Source organism: Rhinatrema bivittatum, chromosome 5, assembly GCF_901001135.1.
Source record: "Rhinatrema bivittatum chromosome 5, aRhiBiv1.1, whole genome shotgun sequence".
Taxonomy (NCBI): Eukaryota; Metazoa; Chordata; class Amphibia; order Gymnophiona; family Rhinatrematidae; genus Rhinatrema; species Rhinatrema bivittatum.
In genome coordinates, this window is record NC_042619.1 from 247,028,869 (window position 1) to 247,055,249 (window position 26,381).

Here is a 26,381-nt window from a genome sequence, read left to right on the forward strand (position 1 = left end):
CACCACACACAGGCAGGCACCTATTCTCACACATACAAACCCCAGGAAGACACCCATTCATTCTCATACACAGACACACCCTCAGGCAGGCACCCATGCATTCACACACAAACACCCCCAAGGCAGACTCCCATTCATACACATGCACACACTAAAGGCAGACCCCCTTCTCTTTCTTTTGCCAGCAACCTCAGAGCCTCTCTCATTCCTCTGTTGTCACTGATGCCACATGGCTATTGGGGAGGCGCTGATTGCTGCTACTGGCACTGAAGCCCATTCTGCTGCCTCCTCTGTGCAGGCCCCGTGGGTTTCCACTTCCTCCATGTTGATCTCGTACATTGTGAGATCCGCATAGAGAAAGTGCTACTCTTGCACATTACCAAGATTACATGTGCCAATCAGTAAAAAGTAATTTATTTTTTTTACCTTTGCTGTCTGATCTTAGTTTTCTAATTGGTTGGTCACAGGCTTTTTTGTTCCACCTTTCCTTTCTTATTTTTTTGCCAATTCCTTTCATATTGTTTTTTTCTATTTCTTTTCTCGCCATCTATCTTCTTCCCTCAAACACAGTCAGGTTTCTCATTCTCACATGCTTTCTCTCTCTCACACACACAGGCTCTCACTCTCACATGCTCTCTCTCATACAATCATTCATACACAGTCTCTCTCTTGCACATGCTGTCTGACACACACCCAGGCTCTCTCTCACGTCCACATGCTGTCTTGCTCAAGCACAGGCTCTCACTGTGACATGCTCTCTCTCATACAATCATTCACACACACACAGGCTCTCACTGTCACATGCTGTCTCTCAACTCATCTCATACACACACTCTATGGGCCCTCAGCCTCTCTCTTACCTCTGGGCCTCCTCTTCACGGGTCGCTGCAGGATGGGCCGATCCGCGGCCCTGATCTTCTCGGGCCGATCCGCGGCCCTGATCTTCTCGGGCCGATCCATGGTGGCGGCCCTGCTACCGGGCCGATCCATGGTAGCGGCCCTGCTACCGGGCCTTCTCCTCTTCTCAGCCCGCTGCAACAACGCTGCTCCTCTTCTGCACGTGGCTGATGCTCCTTCTCTTTCCTGCCCACGCGGCTCCGGCAACATTTTTCTTCCGGGGCCGTGCGGGCAGGAAGGAGGAGGAGCACCTGCACATTTAGACGTGACCTTTTTTCTTCAGGCCGTGGTGACGTGAGCTCCACCATGGCCCTGCCAATCTTTTTTCTGTGTGTCTCCGGCACAGCACAGTGATACTTCACTACTCAGCCGCCAGTGGGATGAGGTCCACCGGCGGCCACATTGGCTCCCCCTGACCTCTCCTCGGTATACCATTTGCTCCGCCCCGTCACGTGCACCGGGCTTCCGTGACACACCGGCACACTGCAGGCAACACACTAAAGTGTCACGACACACACTTTGGAAAGCTCTGTTCTAGACAATGCATCATCTTAGAGTTGCCACATCACATAAGTCTTGGTTACTGGAAAAAAAAAAAAAATCTTCCAATGGCTGGAGGCAGAGAATACTGGTTCTACACAAAGCATAACTAATAGTAGTGATGTCAAAAATAAAAACTCTGCTTCAGTCAGCTGGAATGGGGCAAACAAGAATTCTGGACTGGTGTAGTAGAAAGAGAAGGAAATAGCTATTTTTTTTCTGGACCACATGAAATATACATTTGTGGAGAAATCATACTGACTTCTATATGTTAATACCACAGGTTTGATACTTATGTTAAAATATATATATATATATATATATATATATATATATATATATATATATATATATATATATATATAGTACTATATATTTTTTTTTCACCAAGTTCATGCATAGTCTTTACATTGCCTACAATATTAATATATAAGGGAAGGCGAACCGAGTTTATCTGGGGGCGCCGAAGTTAACATGGGCGCGAGCGGGTGGCTAGGCAACGGCGGCGGGGTCGGGAAAAGGTGAGGGGGTAGGGGAGCCAATGATAGCGCGGCACGTTTAAACGCCGTGCTGGCATTGGTTCCCAGAGGGTTTAGGCAAGGGAGATGGGGGGTTTGAGGTCAGTTGGAAATTCGGCAGCGGAGCGGGTGGTGGTGTTTCTTGCTGCTTGCCGGTGCTGAATTTTCAACTGCTGCGGTCTTTTCGAGTTGCGGTTCGAGGACGTGGGATCGTGCTGACATGCGGCGGGCGAGCGAGAGGTCCGGTCCGTCGAGGGCGCGGGCTGCTTCCCGAAAAGCGGTTAAACCGGGCCGAGAGCGGGGCGAGGAGAGTCGGGCATTGCCGTCTCCGGTGAGTACTCGCAGGGCTCGGGCCCGGGCGACTCCGTCTACGGCTGCCCCCACCCCCCCGGTCGCGCGTGCGGCGATGCCCTCGGACTCCGGCGAGAGTGGGCCGGAGCCTGAGCCCGAGACTTACCCCCTTAGTCCGGGTTCACATTTTGGTCTGCGGCCGGGAGGCGCTGCGGGTGGGTCGCTGCCTAATCCCGTTGGCGGCTTAGGGCCTGCGGTGGCGTTTTCCGGGGAGTCAGACCGGAGGGGTGCGGGGGAGCGTGCCGTGGTGGCGGCGCCTGAACGGGCGGAGTTTGGGCAGGCAGCGGGGCTTTTGCCTCCGGTAGCGGGGTCGTCCGCAGCTTTGCCGGAGCCTCGTGGGGCGCGCTTTAAGCGCGGCTCCTCTTTCTCTCCCCGATCATGGCCCCCCCCGGTGCAGCGAAGGCGTCAGGGTGGCGCTTCCCGCTACGGCGTGGGCAGCCTGGGCGCAGGTTGTCCAGGGGGCGGCAGGGGCCTTAGGTGTTTTCCCCGGGGGGACGGCAGTGCCGGTGAGGGGCTCATCGGGGCGGACAGCCGGGTTCCTGAGCCCCGTGCTGCGGTTGGGCAGCCCGGTGCAGGTGGTGGGGGCCATGGGACGGGCCAGGTCCTTTCAGCAGCCCTTATTGCGGATGTTTTGGGCCATTTGGCCAGGGCTGGCTATACCCTGGTTCCGGCGGCGAGTGAGGCTAGGGCTCTAGGCGACCCGGGTATTGGTGGATGGCAGGCGGGGTTTGGTGCACCCCTGGGAGAAGTGGCTTTCTCGGGGGCGGGAGTTCCTGGCTTGGACTGGTCCATAGGAGTTGCGGGCGCGAGTGGCAGCGGTCCGGCCGTTTGCGGACGGGAGGTGGACGCCCGGCATTCGGGGTCCGTAGGGGGATCTATGGTCCCAGGGAGGGTGTTTTCTGCAGGATCCATGGATGACGACCTCCCGGGTCCGTCCAGCCGTGAAGCGTGGAGGGAGAGGGAAGTGCCACTGATCGGAGGTATGGCGGTTCAGCGGAGGCAGGACGGTGGCAGTATGCGGTCCGAGGGGAGGAGCGGAGAAGTGCCTGCCCAGCGGGATGCGGATACGTCAGGTGTCGATTCAGGTAAGGCAAAAGCCGGGGATAGGGCACCAGGTGGTAGGGGAAAGCACAAGGGGTCGAGGGGTGGTTCGAGTTCTAGTTCCTCCACCTCTTCGTCATCCGGCTCCAGTTCGGAGGGTCGGAGCCGGGTTTTGGCGCTGGATGCAGGCCCTAGGTGCGACGTGGGTCAGCCTGCTCTGGCGTCCCTCACGGAACTGTGGGAGGAAGTACCTACGAGGTTGGTGAAGCGTATTAAGCGGAGGAAATTTGTAAATATCTTTAGGTTGCTGGAAGGCCGGAGGGGTGGTAGGAGGATGTCGAGGAAGGCTAAGAAACGGCATAGGAAACATGGATCGGGGCCGCGGATAGCCAAAAACGTAGTGAACTGGGTGCGGGGGTTTTTAAGGTTGGCTAGCGTAGTAAGCCATTTTGATGCATCCCAGTATGGATCATTGCTATCGTATGCGGATAGCATTCTGGGAGCGTTTAAAGATTACGAGGGTTGGGCTTGGCTCAACTACGATGAAAAATTCAGGGACAAAATGGCAGGGAATAGGCACATGTCGTGGGGCTCTCAGGATATCCATTTGTGGCTGACACAAATGACTAATAAAGGGGCAGGTGCGCTTCGAAAGGGGCTGCAAGGGGGTGGGGTTCCTGCGGTGGCGGGTGCCTCCACGAGTGGTGTTCGGGGACATTCCTTTCGGGGGGGTGTTGACCGAGCTAGTGAGCCTAGCACCAAAAGCGGCGGTGGCCCAGCGGACGTTTGTTGGAGATTTAACAAGCTTACATGTTTGTTCCCCGACTGCAAGTTTAGGCATGCGTGTGCCTCTTGCGGAGGAGATCACTCCATGCTCAAGTGTACCAGGGGCACAGCAGCTATGGTGGGGAAGAGCGCCAAATAGAGGTCACCTGGAGTTTAAGGCAGAGTCTCCCATTAATTTGGAAGCATTGTTGGAGGGTTTGAGGCAGTACCCAGATTCAGCGGTAGCACTTTTGTTAAGGGAGGGTTTTAGCGGTGGTTTTCGGATTCCGTATAATGGTCCAGGGTTTGGGGGGAGGGCGAAGAATTCTCGGTCGGCCGCCCACATGGCGCATGTGGCCCGAGACAAGATCATGGATGAACTGGATAAGGGTCGCATCGGGGGTCCTTTTGCGAGTAAACCGTTTGATAGGATGCATTTGTCGCCGTTGGCAGTTATCCCTAAGAAGGCGGTGGGCAAGTTTCGCTTGATCCTTAACTTATCGCATCCGAGGGGTGCGTCGGTGAATGATTTCATTCCTAGGGACGTGTGCACGGTGAAGTACGCCTCGTTTGATGAGGCGATTGCTTTGGTGCGCAACGCGGGGACGGGGGCATTGTTGGCCAAGGCGGATATCGAGTCCGCTTTCCGTTTATTGCCAATTCATCCATCGTGTTTTCCGTTGCTGGGGTTTTATTTTCAGGGATTTTATTTTGTAGATCGTTGTTTGCCGATGGGTTGCGCGGTGTCGTGAGCTTTTTTCGAGGCTTTTAGCACTTTTATTCATTGGGCCACGCAGTGCGAAACCGGTTGTAAGGCCTCGTTGCATTACTTAGATGATTTCCTTTTCGTGGGTCCGGGAGGGTCGGACTTATGTCGGTGGCAGTTAGATGGGTTTTTGCGCACAGCGGAGCGTTTTGGTGTTCCGATTGCGCAGGAAAAGACGGAAGGGCCTACCACGCGATTGTCTTTTTTGGGCATAGAAATGGATTCGGAGGCTATGGTTTGTAGGTTGCCAGGGGACAAGTTGCTGCAGTTGCGGGGGTTGATTGCGAGTGTCAGGAGTGCGCGGAAAGTTACCTTGCGGACGTTGCAGAGTCTCATCGGTTCCTTGACTTTTGCATGCAGGGTGATACCTATGGGGCGGGCCTTTATCCGTCGCTTGTCAGTCATGACAGCGGGGGTGCGCGCTGCGCATCATTTTATTCGTGTCACTCAGGCAGTCAGGGCGGAGTTGGCGGTTTGGGACGTTTTTCTGCAGTCCTTTAACGGGATTTGTGTTATGCAGGAAGCTGCGGTGTCCAATGTGGAATTGGAACTGTTTTCGGATGCGGCAGGGGCGACGGGTATGGGGTTATACTTTCGGGGTCGGTGGTGTGCGGAACGGTGGCCAGTTCGCTGGAGAGAGGAGGGATTGGTGCGGAACATAACTTTCCTAGAGCTCTTTCCGATAACGGTAGCATTGACGATTTGGGGGGCGGAGTTGGCCAACAAAAAAGTGGTGTGGTGGTGTGACAACTTAGGTGTAGTTCAGGTAGTTAACAAGCAATCGGCTAAATGTAGTAAAGTTTCTGCCTTGTTACGGGAAGTGGTGGTCTTGTGTCTTCAGTGGAACGTCACCTTAAGAGCTAGGCATGTACCGGGGACCTTGAACCTGATTGCAGACGCTCTCTCTCGTTTCAAGTGGGACGTCTTCAGGGCAGAAGCTCCTCAGGCGTCTGCGGAGGGAGAGGCCGTTCCGGACCATCTGTGGCACCTTGGCTGGCTGAGCAGTGGACCCTGATACAGCGATCTGTGGCTCCGGCGACTTGGAAAGCTTATGTTGTAGGGCGCGATCTTGTGACTCGATTTTTATTATCGAGGGGTTGGGTTCAGGGTGAGGTACAGGATGAAGAGATGGCGCAGTTTGTTCTGTGGGCTAAGCAGGAGGGGTATTCGTTAGCTTCGGTCCGGAGTCGGTTAGCGGGGTTTGCGTTTTTTCAGAAATTGGAGGGATGGCGTAACCCGTTGGGTAGCTTTCGAGTTAAAAAACTATTGGATGGTTGGAGACGGGGGGATGGGTGGCGGAAGGACCAAAGGCGGCCAATTCGGTTTCTCGAATTACTCCGATTGGCTGAAGGGTTGAGGCGGGTGTGCTGGGGCGAGTTTGAGTTATTATTGTTTCGGTTGGCTTTTGCTTGGGCTTTTTTCGGGGCGTTTCGGGTAGGTGAGTTGGTTGCGAAATCTAAATCGGATGCTAGGGGGACGGGTTTATTGATAGAGGACGTGTGTATTTATGAGCACCGTGTGACGCTCCGGATTCGGAAATCAAAAACGGATCAGAGGGGTAAGGGCGCGTGGATTTCTTTGATTCGCGCCAGCAGCTTGGCGGTTTGCCCGGTGAGGTTAGCCTTGAATTATGTTGTTGTTCGGCCGAAGGTTGGGGGTCATTTTTTGGTCCACGAGGATGGTTCCCCATTGACGATGTATCAATTTGCGGTTGTCCTACGGCGGGTGGTTGCGGAGCTGGGATGGGAGGTGAGTTGTTACACCTCACATTCGTTCCGAATCGGAGCGGCCACAACGGCGGCGGAAATGGGTTGGTCAGCAGAGCGGATTCAGGCTTTGGGACGGTGGAAATCGGGGGTTTTTCGGGGGTACGTGCGCAAATGAGGCCTTAGTCAGTGCAGGGAGTGGTGGTTTCCAGTGGTGGGAGTGGTGATTTCCTGCGGACTTACTTGTATACTTTGTGTTTTGCAGATGCGGTCGGGGGGGAGGCGAAACGAGAATGTGCTTGGATCGTGGGCCATTCCTTTATCCATCGGGCGCATACGCGTGCCAGGAGGAGGCCTTACGGAGAGAATCTGAACTTGAATTCTAAGCATATTACTGTTCGATGGTTTGGGAAAGGGGGCATGAGATGGGGTGAACTGTGCGAGTTCATAAGGGGCAATGTCATCACCTGGGGAGTTCCCCGGTGGCTTATCATCCATTTGGGTGGCAATGATGTCGGCAAAATGACTTGCAGAGAACTGCTTAAAATTGTGCGGAAAGATTTGGCTTTCCTGCTGAATTTCTTGCCGCATACGAAATTGGGTTGGTCAGACGTGATCATACGGATCAAACACCACGAGCAGCCTTTATGGCGTAATGGTGTGAAGAAGCTGAATAGGCAGATTGGGAAATGGTTGGTTCGGGAGGGAGGTTTTTGGGTCCGGCATCAGTGGTCGTGGGAGACGTTGGGCGGATATTTTTTGGGTGATGGGGTTCACCTATCCGAGGTGGGGCTTGATTTATTTAATAATGATTTCGAGGATAGCCTGAAGCTTCAAGCTCAGTAGGGGAAGGGGAGGCCGCAGTGGGGGACAAGACAAAGGCTTTGTCTTTGTCAGTGGCGGAAAACCCGAGCCAGATGTATTGTATTGTTTGCAATTGTGAAGGGGCATTTCGGAGGAGGGGGTGGAATGCTCGTGTAGCGTGGGGGCTGCTACACGGGAAGGCCTAAAGAGCAAGAGGGGGCCGATGCTCAGGCCGCAAGCTTACCCTCGCTGGTGACGAGGCGGGGTGAGTTGGGGGGGGGGCGGGGTATAAGCTAGCTTACCATCGGGCCGCGGTGGTAAGTGAAGAATGGCAAGCGGCGGAGGAAGAGGAAGGGGGGGGGGAAGTTATTTGATGTTGTTTGAAATTATGTTAAGATTGTGGCTCGGGTTAGGGTAAATAAACTGCGGCCTTTATTTACTGCCATACTGTGGTGTTGTCCATTTATTGAACAGGGGTAAGAGGGGGAGGGGGGGGTAAAGAAATTAAGCGGGGCATGGACGGCTGTCTCGTGTCCCTATGTTATGCCGATGTAAACTTATGGCACTATATAATGCAAAAATTATTCCAAACCTGGGTGTATTCAGGATTAATGGATTAGGTTTCAGTTTCAAACTAACCTTCATATTTCCTAATCGTCTTGTTCGATCAATAACAAGAAGCCTCTTGATAAGATCTCTATAATGCAGAGAGAAACATTTTCAGATTAACAGCAAACATATCGTGTTTATATTGATTCCCTATTTATATGGTATGTATTTCCATTTGTACTTATTTCTTGTTCCAAGCATGTGTTCTTGAAATGTTTGTAAATTTTATTACATCGAAAATCAAAGAAAAAAAAAAAAAGCAAATGTCAGAGTGTGTGTGTGTGTGTGTGTGTATGTATGTATATATACATATACACATATACATACATATACACACACATATACATATATACATACATATATATACATACATATATATAAATGTAAAAAAGTACACAAAAAGGAACAAAAATACTTAAATCACCAAAAATATACTAATATTCTCTTGTACAAAAATGTTTACTATAACAAGTATTAAAAAAAAATACTCAAATAAAACAGCCACAAAATTAGGGTAAAATAATGAATCTTAAGTCTATTAACAGACTAAATCCAATATAAGATATACGATGTCAAATGGAAAAAATGAATATCAGCCAACATCAATCTTTCAGTCTTATTCAGAAGATCATATAGTAGTGCATGCCCAAGAGCTGAGAATTGCAGAAACAATGGATGATCTCAAACATTCACCATGTTTTTAAGATCATCCATTGTTACCGCATTTCTCAGCTAATTTGTATAGCTGTTTTATGAGTATTATTTTTAATACTTGTTATAATAAACATTTTTGTACATGACAATATTAGAATATTTTTTGTTATTTAAGTACTTTAGTTCCTTTCTTTGCTATTTTTTACATTTATGTATTGCGTTGGCATTTATTTAGGATTATTTTGTCTGTTTTTGACTGTATAGGGATTTTTGTATATATACGTGTATGTGTATGTATATGTGTGTATATATATATATATATAAATATATAAATAAAATACATATATACATACACAGATACATAGTTATAGATATATACATACTTAAAAGCTGAGAATGTTTAAAGTAAAAACCATAACAATACAAGTTAATCAATTTTTAAGGTATCAACAAACATGCAATGAGATTTACTGTTTGGTCTACAATAATCATTTTTAAACCATTAGAATTCAATTTGGTTAGAGACTATTCTATAGTGATATTTTAATTTCATAAACTATTGATTTTTTTTATTGGAATATGTAGGAATATGTCACTTTGTTAAATGTCTTCTAATGAGTTCTGTATCTATTAAATAGTTTTGACAGACACTTTAAACTCAGTACCTACTTTCCTGCAATTTCTCTAGAGCCGATTCTGAGAAGAGCCACAAAATTCTCTGACCAAGTTTATAAAATTTGGTGTTATATTTGCATATTTCATGTTAAATATAGCAAATGTTGCTTACCTGATGTAACAGGTGTTCTCACCGCACAGCAGGATGTTAGTCCTCACAAATGGGTGACATCGAGGATGGAGCCCAACCACGGAAAACTTCTGTCAAGGTTTCTGGAACTTTGACTGACCCCTACTGGGCATGCCCAGCACGGCACCAACCCTGCAGCCAGCAGGGGTCCCCCTTCAGTCTTGTTTGAAAGCTACAGGCAGTGCCTAAAAACGAAATAAGAAACTAACCCAACACCGCGGGGCGGCAGGCAGGTTTCATGAGGACTAACATCCTGTTGTCCTGTGAGAACACCTGTTACATCAGGTAAGCAACATTTGCTTTCTCACAGGACAAGCAGGATGGTTGTCCTCACAAATGGGTGAGTACCGAGCTGAGGATGTCCGAACAAGCACCAAATGTACCCAACGGCGTGCAACAGGCACAACAACTGTGGTGGAATTTGGTAGAGGGCATCCGCACCCCACCGGGTAGGCGGAAGGGTGTTGGTACGTCATGTTGGAAAAAGGTTACGCAAGACAGATTGACCGAAGATGGAATCCGGTCTTCCGGCTTTCTCCAAGCAGTAGTGGGCTGCAAATGTATGGAGAGAACTCCAGGTAGCAGCCCTGCAGATGTCAGGAAGCGGCACCGATCGAAGTTGTGCTACTGAAGTCGCCATGGCCCTCACAGAGTGTGCTTTAACACGGTCTTGAAAAAGAATGCCAGCTTGCTGATAGCAAAAAGCGATGCAGTCCACCAACCAGGAGGAAAGAGCCTACTTACCCACAGGTTGCCCTAACTTGTTGGGATGGAAAGAGACGAATAACTGAGTGCTCTTCCTGTGGGCAACTGTACGGTCTAGATAGAATGCTAGAGCCCGCTTACAGTCGAGGGTGTGCAGAGTCTGTTTCCCGGTGTTGGAGTGGGGCCTGGGAAAGAAAATAGGTAGTATGATGGATTGATTAATATGAAACTCCGAAACTACCTTAGGTAAGAATTTTGGGTGAGTGCGGAGTACCGCCCGGTCCTGCAGGAGTTTAGTGTAAGGCGGATAGGTAACTAGGGCCTGTAACTCACTAACCCTGCGAGCTGAAGTGATAGCCAAAAGGAAAATCACTTTCCATGTGAGATATTTAAGGTCACAAGAGTGAAGAGGTTCGAAAGGTGGTTTCATAAGGCGACCAAGAACCAGATTAAGGTCCCAAGATGGGGCCAGAGGAAGTAAAGGTGGCTTCAAATGGAGCAAGCCTTTAAGAAAGCGTGTTACAAGGGGTTGTACTGAAATAGGGACACCCCCAGTACCTTTATGGAAGGCGGCTACCGCACTGACATGCATTCTAATGGAAGAGGTCTTTAGACCTGATTCTGATAAATGCCAAAGATAGTCCAAAAATTTAGAAATTGGACAGGAAAGGGGATCAAGGGACTGAGAAGTGCACCATGATGTGTACCTTTTCCATTTATAAGAATAAGATTTTCTTGTGGAAGGCTTTCGTGAAGCGATCAGGACACGAGAAACTGAATCCGAAAGGTTACGTGGTTGAAGGACTAACCTTTCGACATCCATGCCGTCAAGAGACAAGGCTTGGAGGTTGGGATGGAGGAGGCATCCGTTGTTCTGAGTGATCAGATGCGGGTCCTTTCCCAGGGGAATGTGTCTGCGGATGGAGAGATCCTGGAGTATATGAAACCACACTTGGTGTGGCCAGTGCGGTGCTATCAGGATCATGGTTCCCTTGTCCTGATGTAGCTTCACGAGAGTCTTCGACAGAAGAGGAAGTGGAGGGAATACATAAAGCAGACCAGTTGTCCACGTGAGGGAGAATGCATCCCTGGGCTGAGAGTGCTGACTCCGAATGAGAGAGCAGTAATTGTCCACTTTGTGGTTCTGAAGGGACGCAAAGAGGTCTATGTGGGGATAACCCCATTTCTGGAAAAGAGAGGTCGTTACCAAGGGATTGAGTGACCACTCGTGTGGTTGGAAGACACGGCTCAGCCGGTCTGCCAAGACATTGTCCACCCCCGGCAAGTAGGTGGCCCTGAGGTACATCGAACGGGAGAGGGCTTCTGCCCAAATCTGTGCAGTTTCTTGACAGAGAAGGAAGGAGCCTGTGCCTCCCTGCTTGTTGATGTACCACATGGCCACCTGGTTGTCCGTCTGAATCAAGATTATGTGATTTGATAGGCAATCTTGAAAAGCCCCGAGAGCGTATCGGATTGCTCGAAGCTCCAGGAAATTTATCTGGTGTTTGGCTTCCTCTAGAGACCAGAATCCTTGGGTTTGTAAACTGTTTACAAGGGCTTCCCAGCCGACGTTGGAAGCTTTGGTGGTGAGAATTATTTGAGGATCTGGTGGATGAAAGGGCAAGCCTTGTAGGAGGTTTGATTGATTTTTCCACCAGGCAAGAGACAGACGGAGTGCATCGGTGATGCGAACAATGGTCGACAGAGGCTGAGTGGCTTGGATCCATTGTGATTTCAGAGTCCATTGCATGACTCTCATGGCCAGATGGGCCATTGGAGTCACAAACTGAGGAGGCCTTGTGTCCCAGCAGAATGAGAAATTGGTGAGCTGTTGCTGTGTGTTGAGACTGCAACTGGCAAGCTAGGGACACAAGGGTTTGGACACGAGGAAGGAAGGCTTTTTCCTGTAAGGTGTCCAAGTCTGCTCCAATGAAGGATAAGGTTTGAGATGGGACTAAGTAGGATTTCTCGTAATTGACAAGAAACCCTAGAGAAATTAGAGTTTGAATTGTCAGGGTCAGGGAAGACCGAGCGATTTGCTGGGTTGGGGCCCTGATTAACCAATCGTCCAAGTAGGGGTAGACATGGACACATTCCTTCCTGAGGAAGGATGCAACCACTACGAGACATTTGGTGAAAACTCGTGGTGCGGATGCTAGGCCAAATGGGAGCACTCAGTATTGAGAGTGGTTTTGGCCTACTAGAAATCGGAGGTATTTGTGATGAGCCTGAGTTATCGCAATGTGGGTATAAGTGTCTTTCAGGTCTAGAGAGCAGAGCCAGTCCCCTCTTTGCAGCAGAGGGAGAAGCGAGTCCAGGATTACCATCTTGAACTTCTCTCTGTGAAGGTACATGTTGAGGGCCCGTAGGTCTAGGATTGGTTGAAGTCCTCCTGACATTTTTGGGATCAGAAAGTACCTGGAATAGAACCCTAGTCCTTGTTGTAAGAGAGGAACGGGTTCTATAGCGTTTGACTGGAGGAGAAGGGAAACTTCCTGCTCTAGAAGAACAGAGCGGTCGGTAAGTCTCCACGCTTGCAGAGGTGGAGAGTCCGAAGGAAGAGTTAGGAAGTGTAGATGGTAACCCTGTGCAATTATCGCTAGCACCCATTGATCTGTGGTGATGTGATGCCATTTTTCTGTAAAATGGCTTAATCGACCTCCTACTGGTATGCTTGGTAGAGGGATTAGGCATCTGCTCTCTAAGTGAAAGTCAAAACCCCGATGCAGGTCCTGGTTGCGGAACTGCTGTGGGCTTTCGCTTTCGAGGTTGGCGAGGCTGAGGTTTTTGATACGGCCTCGTTGACCTAGACTTGGTTTGTGGGGGATAGTACTTCCGTGGACGGAAGAATGACTTTTTAGGTTCCTTCTTAAATGGTTGTTTAGAAGGGAAGTCAAAAGGAATCGAGAGCTGTTTAAGGGTCTCATGATGATCCTTTAATTCAGCAACTATTTGTTGAATTTGCTCACCAAACAAATTGTCCCCTAAACAGGGCAGGTCAGAGAGCCTGTCCTGAACCTCTGGGCGAAGGTCAGAGGACTTAAGCCAAGCCCAGCGTCTTGCTGAGATGGCCGTAGCAGACAGTCTAGTGGAAGCATCGAAGATGTCATAAGATGTTCTTATCTCATGCTTCCCAGCTTCAAATCCCTTAGTTACGAGGGTTTGAAGGTGTTGTTGGAATTGTTCTGGTAAGGTATCTGAAAATTCTTGTATCTGCTTGAAAATGACCCTGTTGTATTGGGTCATGTACAGCTGATAAGAAGCTATCCTGGAAATGAGCATGGCCCCTTGATATACTCTTCTGCCTATACTATCTAGGAACTTGTTTTCCTTAGTAGGCGGTATGGATGAGTATAGCTTCATTCTTTTAGCTTTCTTTTGAGCTGACTCTACCACAACAGAGTGGTGGTCTAGCTGAGGTTTTTGAAAGCCAGGTGCTGACTGTACCAGGTAAGTAGAGTCAGCTTTTTTGTTTACTGGAGCAACAGATCCAGGAGTTTCCCAATTCTTTTTTAGAAGGTCCAGAAAAACCTGATGAATTGGAATGGAAGTGATGACTTTTGGGGCATCCAGAAATTGGAGTAATTCCATCATTTGGTGCCTGTCATCTTGCTCCGATTGAAGCTGAAAAGGGACCAATTCCGACATTTCCTTCACAAAATTGATGAAAGAGGTCCTCAGGGGGAGAATGCTTTCTGCTTTCAGCAGGAGAGGGTGGTGAAGGTAAATCATTGGTGAATGTGGAAGTATCATCACCCCAGGTGTCATAAGGATCAGATTGCTGACCTGTATGACCACGAGGGGGTTGGATACCCGAAGGTCCCGGTTGAGGCTCCGAGAAACCCGAAGGAATCACCGGGGGCATCGAAAATACCTTCGGAGGCATCGGTGCCAGCATCGAAGGCATCGGTGGAGCCGATGTGCGTATCACCCCGGAGGAATGAATCGGTGGCGAGGACGACACGGCATAGATGGAACCACTCCTGAAGGAGGAATTTGGTACGGTGTTTCTCCACCAGATGAAATTGCCATCGGGGAGCGCACCGGTGCTGTCGGTGACTCAGGTATCACCGGTGGAAGGGCGTCCTCTCCCCTCTCTCTCGCAACTTTTTTTTTCACTTTTTTTTTGCTTCGGGAGGAGGGGAGAGGGGACGGCAATCCCGACTTCCTGGTATCTGTCATTTCAAATGACATTTGAAATGACAGATACCAGCGTGGCCGTGAAGCGTTAGGCCCGAGCACCCAGGTTACTGTATAGGCGCTCTATACAGTAAAATGGGTTGCGCGGGCCTAACTCTTCCCTAACACTTCGCAGACGCGGCATGCATTTGCATGCAATTAGAAGAGTATCGATCGCTAGGTGAAGAGAACTGTGCGTGCGGGGAACGAGGGTGCGCCAGGCACTGCCGCGGCCTTAGAGTATCGACCTGTGAGTGAGCCTTTACTCGCTCCTGGAGAGGAAGGCATGCTTTTTCATAACAAAATTGTATACAATCTGCAAGCCAATTAGATAGAGTTTGCTTGCCCACCGCTTTTCCAGGTTTGTTTGGATCAAAAGAAACAAAGAGCTGGTTGGATTTCCTATGGACCGTAGTGCGATCTAAGTAGTATGCAAAAGCACACTTACAGTTCAAGGTGTGTGAAGTCCTCTCTCCTTGATGAGAGTGTGGCTTTGGGAAGAAAGTAGGCAAGATGATGGATTGATTCAAGTGGAATTCTGTAACTACCTTAGGAAGAAATTTTGGGTGTGTACAGAGTACCACTCGATCATGTAGGAATTTTGTGTAAGGTGAGTATGTTTGCTTGTAACTCGCTAACCCTTCTCACAAATTTGATGGCTATTAAGAAAATAGTCTTCCAAGTGAGAAATTTAAAATCACAGGAATCCATGGGTTCAAAAGGAGAACACATGAGCCTCGTTAAGACCAAATTAAGATCCCATTGTGTGACTGGTGGTTGGTGTGGAGGTTTAAGTTGAATTAAACTTCTCATAAATCTACTAACAAGGGGTTGCACTGATATTGGTGCATCTCCGACAGTGTTGTGATAAGCTGAGATTGCACTTAAATGTACTCTTACAGATGAGGTCTGTAGACCATAGTCTGAGAGATGCCATAGGTAGTCTCAAAAAGATGATGTAGTGCAGGAAAAAGGGTCAACACTGTTTTGTGTGCACCACGTGGTAAACCTTTTCCCATTTAGCACGATAGTTCTTTCGTGTGGAGGGTTTACGTGAAGTTACAAGCACTTGAGACATTAGTTGAAAGATTGAATGGTTGCAAGATCCAGCTTTCAACATCCACGCTGTGAGGGACAGGGATTGAAGGTTGGGATGATTCAACCTGCCCTGATCCTGAGTAATGAGAGTGGGTGCTGTGCCCAGGCGAATTGGATCTCTGATCGAGAGGTCTAGAAGTATGGAAAACCACCACACTTGTCGAGGCCAATACGGGGCTATGAGTATCATGGACATTTTGTCCTGTTGTAGCTTCACTAGAGTTTTGGTTATTAGCAGTATCGGGGGATACTCGTATAGAAGGCCTGAATTCCAGTGGCGAGCAAAGGCGTCCCTGGGTAAGCGGTTTCTCTGCTTGAACAGGGAACAATAATTGTCCACTTTGTAATTCATTTGTGATGCAAAGAGGTCTACTGTTGGTTGGCCCCAATGTTGAAAGGTCTTGGTCGCCACTTCTGGATCCAGAGACCACGCGTGAGGTTGGAATTGACGACTGAGGCGATCCGCTACTACGTTGTGAATGCCTGCTAGATAAAGTGGCCCATAGAAACATTGAGTGTGTTAGGGCCCAGTCACAAATCTGTGCTGCTTCTTGACAAAGGAGATATGAGCCCGTACCTCCCTGTTTGTTTATGTACCACATGGCTACTGTGTTGTCTGTATCAGAACAGTCTTGTGGGAAAGACAGTCCTTGAACGCATGCAGTGCATAACATAGCTCAAAGCTCTAGGACGTTTATCTGAAACGTGGCTTCGAGTTTTGTCCAAGTACCTTGGGTCTGCAGATGACCAAGGTGTGCTACCCAGCCTAAAGTGGATGCATCTGTAGTTAATGTGACTTGCGTTATTGGCTGTTGGAAAGGTAGGCCTTTGAGCAAGTTGTTCATGGTTGTCCACCATAGGAGCGAGGACAGTAGTTGCTGAGTTACTTGAATTGGATAAGCAAGTGGCTGAATGGCCCGTATTCAATGTGTTTTGAGTGTCCATTGAGGGAGTCTCATGGCTAATCTGGCCATAGGAGTGACGTGAACTGTGGAAGCCATGTGACCCAAGAGAGTGAGGCATTGATGAGCTGTCACCTGTGTCCGTGCGCATAGAGAGCCTGCTAACAAGGCGAGTGTCTGTGCACAGTCTTTTGGAAGGAAAGCTTTTGCTGTTATGGTGTTTAATTCTGCTCCGATGAATTGTAACAGGCGAAATGGTATGAAGTGGGATTTCTGGTAGTTGATTAGGAATCCCAATGAATGGAGTAGAGTTATTGTGAGCTTGAGGGAGTTGAGAGCTCCTTGCTGTGTTTGGCTTCTGATGAGCCAATCATCCAGGTAAGGAAACACGTGTACGCCTTCCTTGCGCAGGTGGGCAGCTGCTACGGCTAGGCACTCTGTGAACACTCGAGGTGCTGAGGCAAGACCGAATGGTAGCACCCTGTATTGGAAATGATGATGTCCTACTAGGAATCACAGATACTTGCAATGAGGAGGGAAGATTGGAATGTGAGCGTAAGCATCTTGAAGATCCAGGGAACAGAGCCAATCTACTTTTTGAAGTAAAGGTAGCATGGTGCCCAGAGAAACCATCCTGAATTTTTCTTTCCTCAGAAACTTGTTGAGATTTCTGAGGTCTAGGATGGGATGTAGGCCTCCTTTTTTCTTTGGAATGAGGAAATAACGGGAGTAGAATCCTCTGCCTTGCTGAGACCAGGGAACAGGTTCCATGGCCCTGGCTCTCAGAAGGGTGGATAATTCTTTCTGTAAGAGTATGGATTGGTTGTTTACTGTCCAAGACGAGGTGGGTGGAGTATCATTTGGTATAGTGAGAAAATCCAAGTAGTACCCTTGAGATGCGATGGAGAGTACCCACTGGTCTGTGGTAATGTGTGACCAATTGTGTTGGAAGAAAGTAATCTGACCTCCTACCGGCAAATTTGGGGTCAGATTGGTAGACAGGCTGCTGTTCTCTGGTAGTATTTCAAAACCCCAATGTTGCTCTTGTTTGCGGAGGGGGTTGAGCTCTAGCCACTCTTGGTTGCCTAGACTGTGCTCTGAGGTGGTCTGGATGATCGTCCATGGGCTGGAGGTGGATAGTAACGCCTCAGCCTGTAGTATGAGCGTTTGGAATCTTTTCTTGGGAGTCTTCTTGCTGATGTTTGAGACTCCTGAGGTACAGAGGACAGTTGTCACAGTGTTTTTGAGTGCTCTTTTAGTTGGGAAACCGCTTCTTTAACTATCACCGAAGAGATTGTCTCCTACACAAGGGAGATCAGCCAGTTTCTCCGGTCTCAGGTCTGAGGCCTTGAGCCAGGCCCATCTTCGAGCACTTACACCTGTGGCAGACAGTCTTGATGCAGTCTCAAAACAGTTGTACGCTGCACGAACTTCGTGTTTGCCCGCTTCTAAGCCTTTGTGTATTATGTAAGTGAAAGAATCCTGGACCTGCTTGGGGAGAGTTTCAGAGAGTTATTGAATCTGTTTCCATAAGTTACACTGATATTGCATCATATATAATTGGTAGGACGCAATTCTGGAAACTAACATAGATCCCTGAAACATCTTCCTGCCTGTGTTGTCCAAGAATCTATTATCTTTACCTGGTGGAGTTGACGAATGAGGCTTTATTCTTTTTGATTTCTTTTATGCTGACTCAACTACTACTGACTGGTGAGGTAGTTGAGTCTTCTGGAAGCCTGGGATGTGTTGGACCAGGTATGTTGCGTCAGTTCTTTTATTTAAGGATGCTCCAATAACCTGTGTAACAATTCCACAAGGACTTCATGTACTGGTATTGCTAAAACCTCTTTAGGGGTGGTCTACGAACTGCAACACTTCCAGGGTCTTTTGTCTGGTGTCCTACTCAGATTGCAGCTGAAAGGGAATGGTGTCAGCCTGTCTTTGATAAAATTTGAGAAGGACAGATCCTCTGGAGGGGATTTTCTTCTTTCCTCTGGAGGAGAGGGTTCCGAGAGGACTTCCTCTGAGGAGGTATCAGTGTTAGGATCATCCCATGTATCTGGAGTATGCAGTCAAAGAGGTGTAAATGGCATGGGCATCTTTGGCATCGACAGTTGTTCTCTGGGTTTGGATGGGAACAGTGGGGAAATTGGTGGATATGGACGTGGAATTCCCATGGACCTGGGAGTGGTTCCGGAATCGGAGATTCTTCTGTAATGTCCTCTCCCCTCGGTGTTGGCATCGATACTTCCTGAGGTTTCATCGGAATAGCACCGATGAGAGCATCTAATTTTGCTAAAATCGGCGCAAAAAAAAGATATCGGGCATCAGCATCGATGGTACCGGCGATGGAGTCGGTAATGGCATCGATGGAACCGGCGATGGGGTCGGTAACGGCATCGATGGAACCGGTGTTGGCGATGGCGCTGGCCTCAACGGTGGACTCTGAGCCGGCATCGGAGTTATATTGAGGAGCGCATCCCTGACTGCCTGGCAGATATGCCCGTCCAGTTCCGCCCGCATAGCTGGTGAAACCAGAGCAGCTATGGGAGGAGGCAGCGAAGGCGATACCGGTACCTCCGCAGGGCCCTGGGGAGGTACGGTTCCCGGCACAGATATCGGTGGGGATCGCCTAGGGGTGGAAGGCGTCGGTGTCGCATCATCTCTCCGAGGTTTCTTCGGCGCTGATTCAGGATCCATCGATGGACCACCGGTTATCGGATCGGTCTCGGGATCGTGAGGCCTCAGATGTCAATGCTTTTGCTCGATACCCTTTTCGATGATCGACGTCGATTTTATCGAGGATTTAGAAGGGGTTGGCGACGGCCGATCCCCCACTTCATCCAGTCTTCATTTTTTGAGGGCGACCTTTCGTATTGCTCCAGGCGGAAATGACTGCGTGGACATCGATGTCGACGGCATTAGTTGTAAATGGAACAGGTGCTCCATTTTCTCCATCCGGCATTTTCTGCCTTTCGGCGTCTCATCTCGGCGCATCTTGGGCATGTCGAGATGTCGTGTCCCTCGCCGAGGCAGAGTACACACTCTAAGTGCAGGTCCGTAATGGACATGGTACGGCAACAAATCGGGCATTTTTTAAAACCCGTAGCCATTGTGAGAGTCGGACAGCCGTCGACGACTTTCAGGCTAATATACACGGTTGCGGAACAGTCGGAAAAAACAGAAAGACTTACCGCGATGGTAAAAATGGGAGACCCCTACAGTGTCGAAGTTTTTCAGAGTTTTAAACAAACTTTTTATATGGTGAAATTTCACCACACAGGACTCCTAGAACCGTGAGGCTAACAGCTTCGCGGAAAAAAGAAGACTGAAGGGAGACCCCTGTGGCTGAGAATATCATAGCATGCTGAGCATGCTCAGTGGGCACACTGTGCGAGTCAAAAGTTTCTAGAAACTTTGACAGAAGTTTTTCTGGAATAGGGCTCCATCAGTGACGTCACCCATATGTGAGGACTAGCATCCTGCCTGTCCTGGGATAACACATTTTCTCTACCTCGCATACACATACAGGCTCTCATATTCATGGGCTTTCTCCCACAAATAGGTTCTCTAACAGTCACAGGCTCTTCCTTCTCCCCCCTCCTCCCATTCACAGTCTTTTACACTCACTGGTTCTTTTTCTTCCACTTCCACACACAGACTCTTTCTCCATCTCACTTGTGTTCTCTTCCCCTCACAGGTGCTCCCTCTCTCACATATATACACACACATGTACACACAGAGGCTCTCACACTCACTCACTCTCTCTTATACACAGGCTCTCTCACATTCAATGGCTTCCTTTCCCTCATACATACACACAGGCTCTCACATTCCAGGGCTTTTCTAGTACAGCATGTTGGTAGCCTTGCTATGTCTTATTCCTGCTGTGGGTGGGAAGGAAGATGCTGAAGGCGCTATCCCCTTCCCTGTTCATACATTTGGCCTGCTCTCTACTCCCAAGGTGTATCATCTTCTGTCTGTAAGGCTTGAAGCTCCCTGCCAGCCTGCTGCTCCTGGAATGCTTTTTTTTTTTTTTTTTTGCTGGCAAGACTTTGGCTCCCTGCTGGCCTGCTGCCCATGAGGCACTTCTTCACCCATAGTTTGTCTGGGCTGCAGCTCCTTCCACCCAGCGCCAGTGTCTTCAACTAAGTGAACGCTGCCATTACTGCCAAGGCCAGCACCTCTTCTTACACTTCTGTGGCACACAGGTCAAACATCAGCTGTTTGGACCACACGGGTTATGAAGCCCCCTGCAGTTCAAACTGCTGACGTTTGAATTGCATGCGGCAGGAACCATAGAAGAGGTGCTGACAGGCCTTGGCAGTAGGGATGATGTTAATTTAGTTCAGTGGTCCCCAACCCTGTCCTGGGGGCCCACCAGCCAGTTGGGTTTTCAGGATATCCACGATGAATATGCATGACAGAAAATTTGCATGCACTACTTCCATAACATGCAAATTTTCTCTCATGCATATTCATTATGGATATCCTGAAAACCTGACTGGCTGGTGGGCTCCCAGGACAGTGTTGGGGACCACTGATTTAGTTGACAGCACTGTTGCTGGCCTGGAGAAGGTTTTCAAGCTGAGTGGACTGCAGTTGGATTGGAGGGCTAAAATACGGACATTTTCTGGACATTTTAGCCCTCCTCCTGACTTCTAGACATTTCCTCAAATCCAGACAGTTGGCAGTCCTATACTAAAACAGAGCACTTGGCTGTTCCCTTACTACATGTGGGATGTGCTCACATCTACATGCCATAGAGAATGTGTGTTCAGAAAGTGTTTAACAAACTGCTGAGAATTACAAGCTTAATGTTCATTATGTGAAGCTTTCTTACCAGGGCATATAATAAATGGATACAGCATTCATTAATATGTTATCTTATAGTTCTGCAGATATTTAACATTTTCTAAGTATTAAAAGATATCATAATCAAAATAAAGTTATAAAAACTTACTTTACGTATATATCCAAATGCCTGGGAAAGTCTATTTTGCCAGCAAGAATCTTCTGATAAATCCCAAATGGGTTGTCATCAAAAAATGGAGGAAATCTGTTATATTTAAAAAAGGGATTAATTTTAGTGAGAGTTCTGTCACAGAATGTCACTTGGCTGAATTCATGTTAAAGACATTAATTTTGTGTGTGCTGGTGTCTTTTTTTTTAATAATTGTTTATTTACTTTTTCATAGCATACAACAAGAAGGATAGAGGAAAACTCCTCTACATCATACAAAAAAAGAAGAATCTTTCATCAATTAAACAGTATTTTTAGGCCAATTCAATCAATCAATCAACTGGAGTTACTCCAACACATACTAGGAACATTGCGTATAGCTCCATATATTAACAGGTCAAGCAACCAATTAAGTACCTTCCAAATAATCATATGATCCCCAAATACTCATATATTTTGCATGTTCTTTTTTGAGGTTGAAGCGTAACACAGCAATATCTCTAATCTGCGAGCGCCAGTGCTTTTGGTGTCATTTTAAGAATATATACATTTAGAAAAATACAGGCCCATCAGTTTAAAAACAAACTATTAATGAATTACACGACATATATGGCTCCTCTTCTCTTCCCTTCTGCAGAATAAAAATCTGAACTTGGTCCCCATGTATAACACCCATGTATAGGACTTAGTGTGCCATGCAAGCACAAATTTCTAATCCGATTGGCTATATCTGATTTTGTGCTATATAAAGCCCCTCTGTATCAGCAATGCATACCAGAATTAAAGCGTTTCATTAAGAGCAAGAAATAGGCACTGCTTCCTCCCAAATTTTCATTCTTGTTCTAACCAAAGGCTCACTTTAATGGATCATATAGAGATGGAATAAAAATTCTGCTAAAAGACCTAGTTCATTTGTTAGCAAGATAACAAAAACAAGTTTGCCTGCATTTTATAATAAAAGTAGATTAGGACTTCCAGTAGCATTGTGGAGGAGTAGGACGCGATTCTGCAGAGCTCCGTCCTCCCTCCCTCCAGATCGTTTTTCTATTGCTCTCCTCTGCGCTCTTCTACCGCTCAGCAGACTTCAATTTGACAACTATCTCAGCGATTATATTTTGGCATTTTTGGGATTTGGAATTGTCACAGAACAATATATGGCGACGAAACCGCAGCGCCGAGGCCCAGACAAATACCGCCAAACTAAACTTAAAATGGCGCCGGCGGCTGGTTCCCCTTTGTCCCCGGAACAACATGACGGAAAAGTAACGGAAATGGTCGATGCCATGGTTGCCACTCTCGACGAGAAATTTGAAAAATTATACCAAACATTTGAGGATATGAGCCAGCTTTTCACACAGTCAGCGAAGCACCTCCAGGAAGCAGAAACGCGAATCTCGACAGCCGAAGATCAGTTACTACGTCTTGAAAACCAGGTCATTGACTTAAAAGCAGAGAATGAGAAGCAAGCTAAAAAGATAGATGACCTGGAAAACAGATCCCACAGGGATAATCTTAGATTTATTGGTTTCCCTGAAACGATCAAAGATAGCGATTTACCAGGCCTACTGGAATCTTGGCTCCCTCAGGTATTGGATCTCACACAGAAACATGGCACCCTGAGAATTGAACGAGTGCATAGATTGGGGAAGAAACAATCTAACTCTCTGCGCACACGCCCGGTCATAGCTAAGTTCCTTAACTCAGCTCATAAAATGGAAGTTTTGCTTGCGTATCGGAAGAAGCGAACAATAGGGGGACCTCGATTTTACTATTTCGGGATTACTCTGCTTTAGTGGTCGCTCAAAGAAAGACGTTTTCTCCCATCTGCACCCAGTTGACACAAAACAAGGTGCCCTTTATGTTTCAGTTTCCTGGCAGACTCAGGATTACCTGGCAGAATGAGTCTCGTTTCTCTGAGTCGGCTGATGCAGCGCAGCAGTTTGTGAGCACCATTAATTTTTCAAGCGGGTGAATGAGCAGAATTCTTCGCTGAGTTTCATTTTACAAGATTGGGAGAATACCATGCTCTTTGGTGATTTTTCTTTTATTTTGGATCCCTTATATTGTTGCAATGACCACTATTTCAGCCTTCCACAGGCTGGGGAGTGCAATGATTTGGTGTCTTATCTCCTGGGAATGTACTTTTTCAGCGGGTGAGAGGAATTCTCTGCCAGGTTTCCTTCCACGAGATTGGGAAGAGATTGGTCATTTGGATTTTACCTTGATTTGAAACCATGCTTACTTTTTTCAGTCTCCCACAGGAGGTGGAGGGAATTGACTCTGGATCTACATTGCCGGGAACATTTATTTCCTTACTTATACTTTATTTTGTTTTTATTACTTCTGATACTGTTTGACATTGTTCTCGAACATACTATACAACTAAATATTCAGCATGCAACTTCCTAATGTTTGCTACTTCTTGTTGGCTAATGAGGACGGCGTTTTTCTACTGCGTGGCTTTGTCTGCCATCCATGCCTTACATTCTGAGTGGGGACTTGTTTATTCCAGCTTTGGCTATTTCTGGGAGCCCTATTGTCAAGACCCCACCCAGGCTAAGTTGGTAGACATTGAGGGATGACCTCGTTTACCTAGTTTGTTGCCTACTGAGTGCTGCTGTATTGATTTCTTTATCTCTTTATTTTTATTATATCTAATTTTTTTTTCCAGCGACCTATAGAGACTGCCAAGTAATATCTTCTATTGGCCTATTACTGGGTGACATTTATCTCCAATGTCTTTTTTTTCTCTTATCTTTTTTTTTTTTTCCTGGGAGGGGGGGAATGATCCATGCAGAAGGAAGTCCAGTTCTCTATGGTTAGAGAATGAGTAAATTTGGGAGGGGTAGTAGGTGGGGAATTAGGGACTCAGGACATCAGATCTTTGGCTAGCAGGGTGATTTTCTGTGTGTTGATAAAGGGCTTCGTTGGGTTTCTAGATTCGGGTTTGGGCTGGGAGACTCGAGTTCTTGGTTTTTGTCTATTATTGTCATGTTGTTCTCTTTTCATATGCTGTATCATGCCACAGTCTGTAATACGCTTTGGGTTCTGGAATGTTTCTGAATTGGCTCGGTTAAAAAGCGCTACAAAATTTTACAATTGCTGCAGCGCCATCGTGTCCATATAGCTTTCCTACAGGAAATGAAGTTGGATGCGCCTGAACATCAGAAACTCCGTAGAATGTGGGTAACATCAGGTCTATTCAGCACAAAGTTCATCCCGAGTGGCTGGTGTAACAATTTTGATAGGCAAGAAGCTCTTTTCAGTTGGAAAACATGATAACTGATGAGGGCCGATACATCATACTAATTGGTCAAATTCAAGGGCGGGATTTCACTCTCTGCAACTTATATGCTCCCAATGTCTATAAACATACCTTTTATACACGTTTGGTTGCCCTGCTGGCTGCCCATGCCAAGGGTCACCTATTGCTCGGGGGAGATTTTAATTGTGTGTTGGATCCTGAACATGATCGATCTACCAAAAAGGCTGGGCCGGGGGATGCTCCTACCAAGGGTGTCTCCATGGTATGTCAGGCTTTAGATGTACTGGACACATGGAGGACGCTCCACCCTTCTGATTTAGAGTATACTCATCTCTCCCGAGCTCATTGCACGGGATCCCGAATTGATTACATTCTAACTCAGAGTAATGATTTTGCACAGGTGCTACAAGCGGAATTGGGCCCCTTAGTAGTTTCCGATCACAATCCAGTCCTCCTGGATTTCCTGGTTCGGACACCAGACTTTTCCACGCCTTTGGCGATTCCCACGCCGTTTGTCTGGAGTTGGAACTTTTCAAACTTTCCTTCTTAAACAGTGGGATGACTATGTTGGTCACAATGGGCAGCATAAATCTAACCCTTTGTTGTTTTGGGAAACAGTGAAAGTAGTCCTTAGAGGTGCTTTGATAGCTTATGCCGCTCGCAGTAACAAAGCACAATTACAACAGATCCACTCATTAGAGGACTGACTACTGACTGCTAAGCGTGCTTATGAGAAGTCCCCTACGTAGATTAATAAATCAATACCGCATGCTGTTATGCATGAACTAAACTCCTTATTGCATGCTCGGGCGAGGAAATCTGCTTTTTATTTTAAAGCCAAATATTATCATCATGGCAGCACATCGGGCAGGCTTTTGGCAAATATGACTAATTCTTGGGGAAGTAAGACACACAACGACGATGCGAACTCCCACCGGTACTTTAACTAACACCGACCAGGCCATGGGGGTCTTTTTTGCCAGTACTACAAGCAGCTATATCAGGCTGACCCTGTAGATCCAGGGGCCATTGCAGATTATTTAACTCACTCGGGATTACCACGTCTATCTGAAGATCAGTTAGCTCAGCTAAATCTACCCATTCAACCCCGGGAACTTCAATTTGCCATAAAGACGGCCAAACCTTTGAAGGCTCCGGGCCCGGAAGGGTACTCGGCTGAGTTTTACAAGATTCTTTCCTCCCAGGTAGTGCTGCCTTTGGCAGCAATACTTAATGATCTTATTGACCATCCGGCCTCTCCTTTGTATTGCAACATAGCATATATCACAGGCATACCCAAGGATAAGAAGGATCCCACCCTACCAGAATCCTATAGACCAATTTCCCTTCTCAATTTTGATATAAAGCTCTTAGCAAAGGTTATGGCCACTCTCCTCTCACGTCTCCTTCCTGTCTTATTCATGAGGATCAGGTTGGTTTTGTGAAGGAATGTAGTTCTTCCTCCAACGTTTGGAAGATACTGTCTTCCCTTGAGACGTGTCATTGGCAAGATATCCCATCTATTTTGATTAGTTTTGATGCTGAAAAAGCGTTTGAAAGGGTGGGCTGGCCATTTATGTATGCAGTCCTGGATTTCTTGGGTATTACTGGATCTTTTCGATCGGCTGTTCACACTTTGTTCTATAACCCATTGGCCTCAGTGCTATACATAGATGCACTCGCCAGGGCTGTCCACTCTCTCCCCTTTGATTTGTACTCACATTGGAGCCTCTCTTAAATCATATTCGGGGAAATGAACTTATAAGAGGGATTTCTCCTCGCCCTGGTGAATCTGCTCCATATAAGTTAG

The 26,381-nt window shown here is 47.5% G+C and overlaps 1 protein-coding gene across 8 annotated transcripts in view; it reads right to left on the reverse strand.

Moving 5' to 3' along the window:
- Positions 1-26,381, reverse strand: part of PRKX (protein kinase X-linked) — a 426,401-nt gene that overhangs the window by 175,810 nt on the left and 224,210 nt on the right. For all 8 annotated transcript variants that reach the window (XR_003857043.1, XM_029603697.1, XM_029603699.1 and 5 more), the window contains exons 5-6: positions 21,307-21,402; positions 8,028-8,085 (exon numbers count right to left, since the gene is read on the reverse strand). Coding sequence is in view for 7 of the 8 variants with exons in the window: in XM_029603697.1 (XP_029459557.1) it covers positions 8,028-8,085; positions 21,307-21,402 (154 nt within the window). In the remaining variant the exon portion in view is untranslated. The remainder of the gene's footprint in view (positions 1-8,027; positions 8,086-21,306; positions 21,403-26,381) is intronic.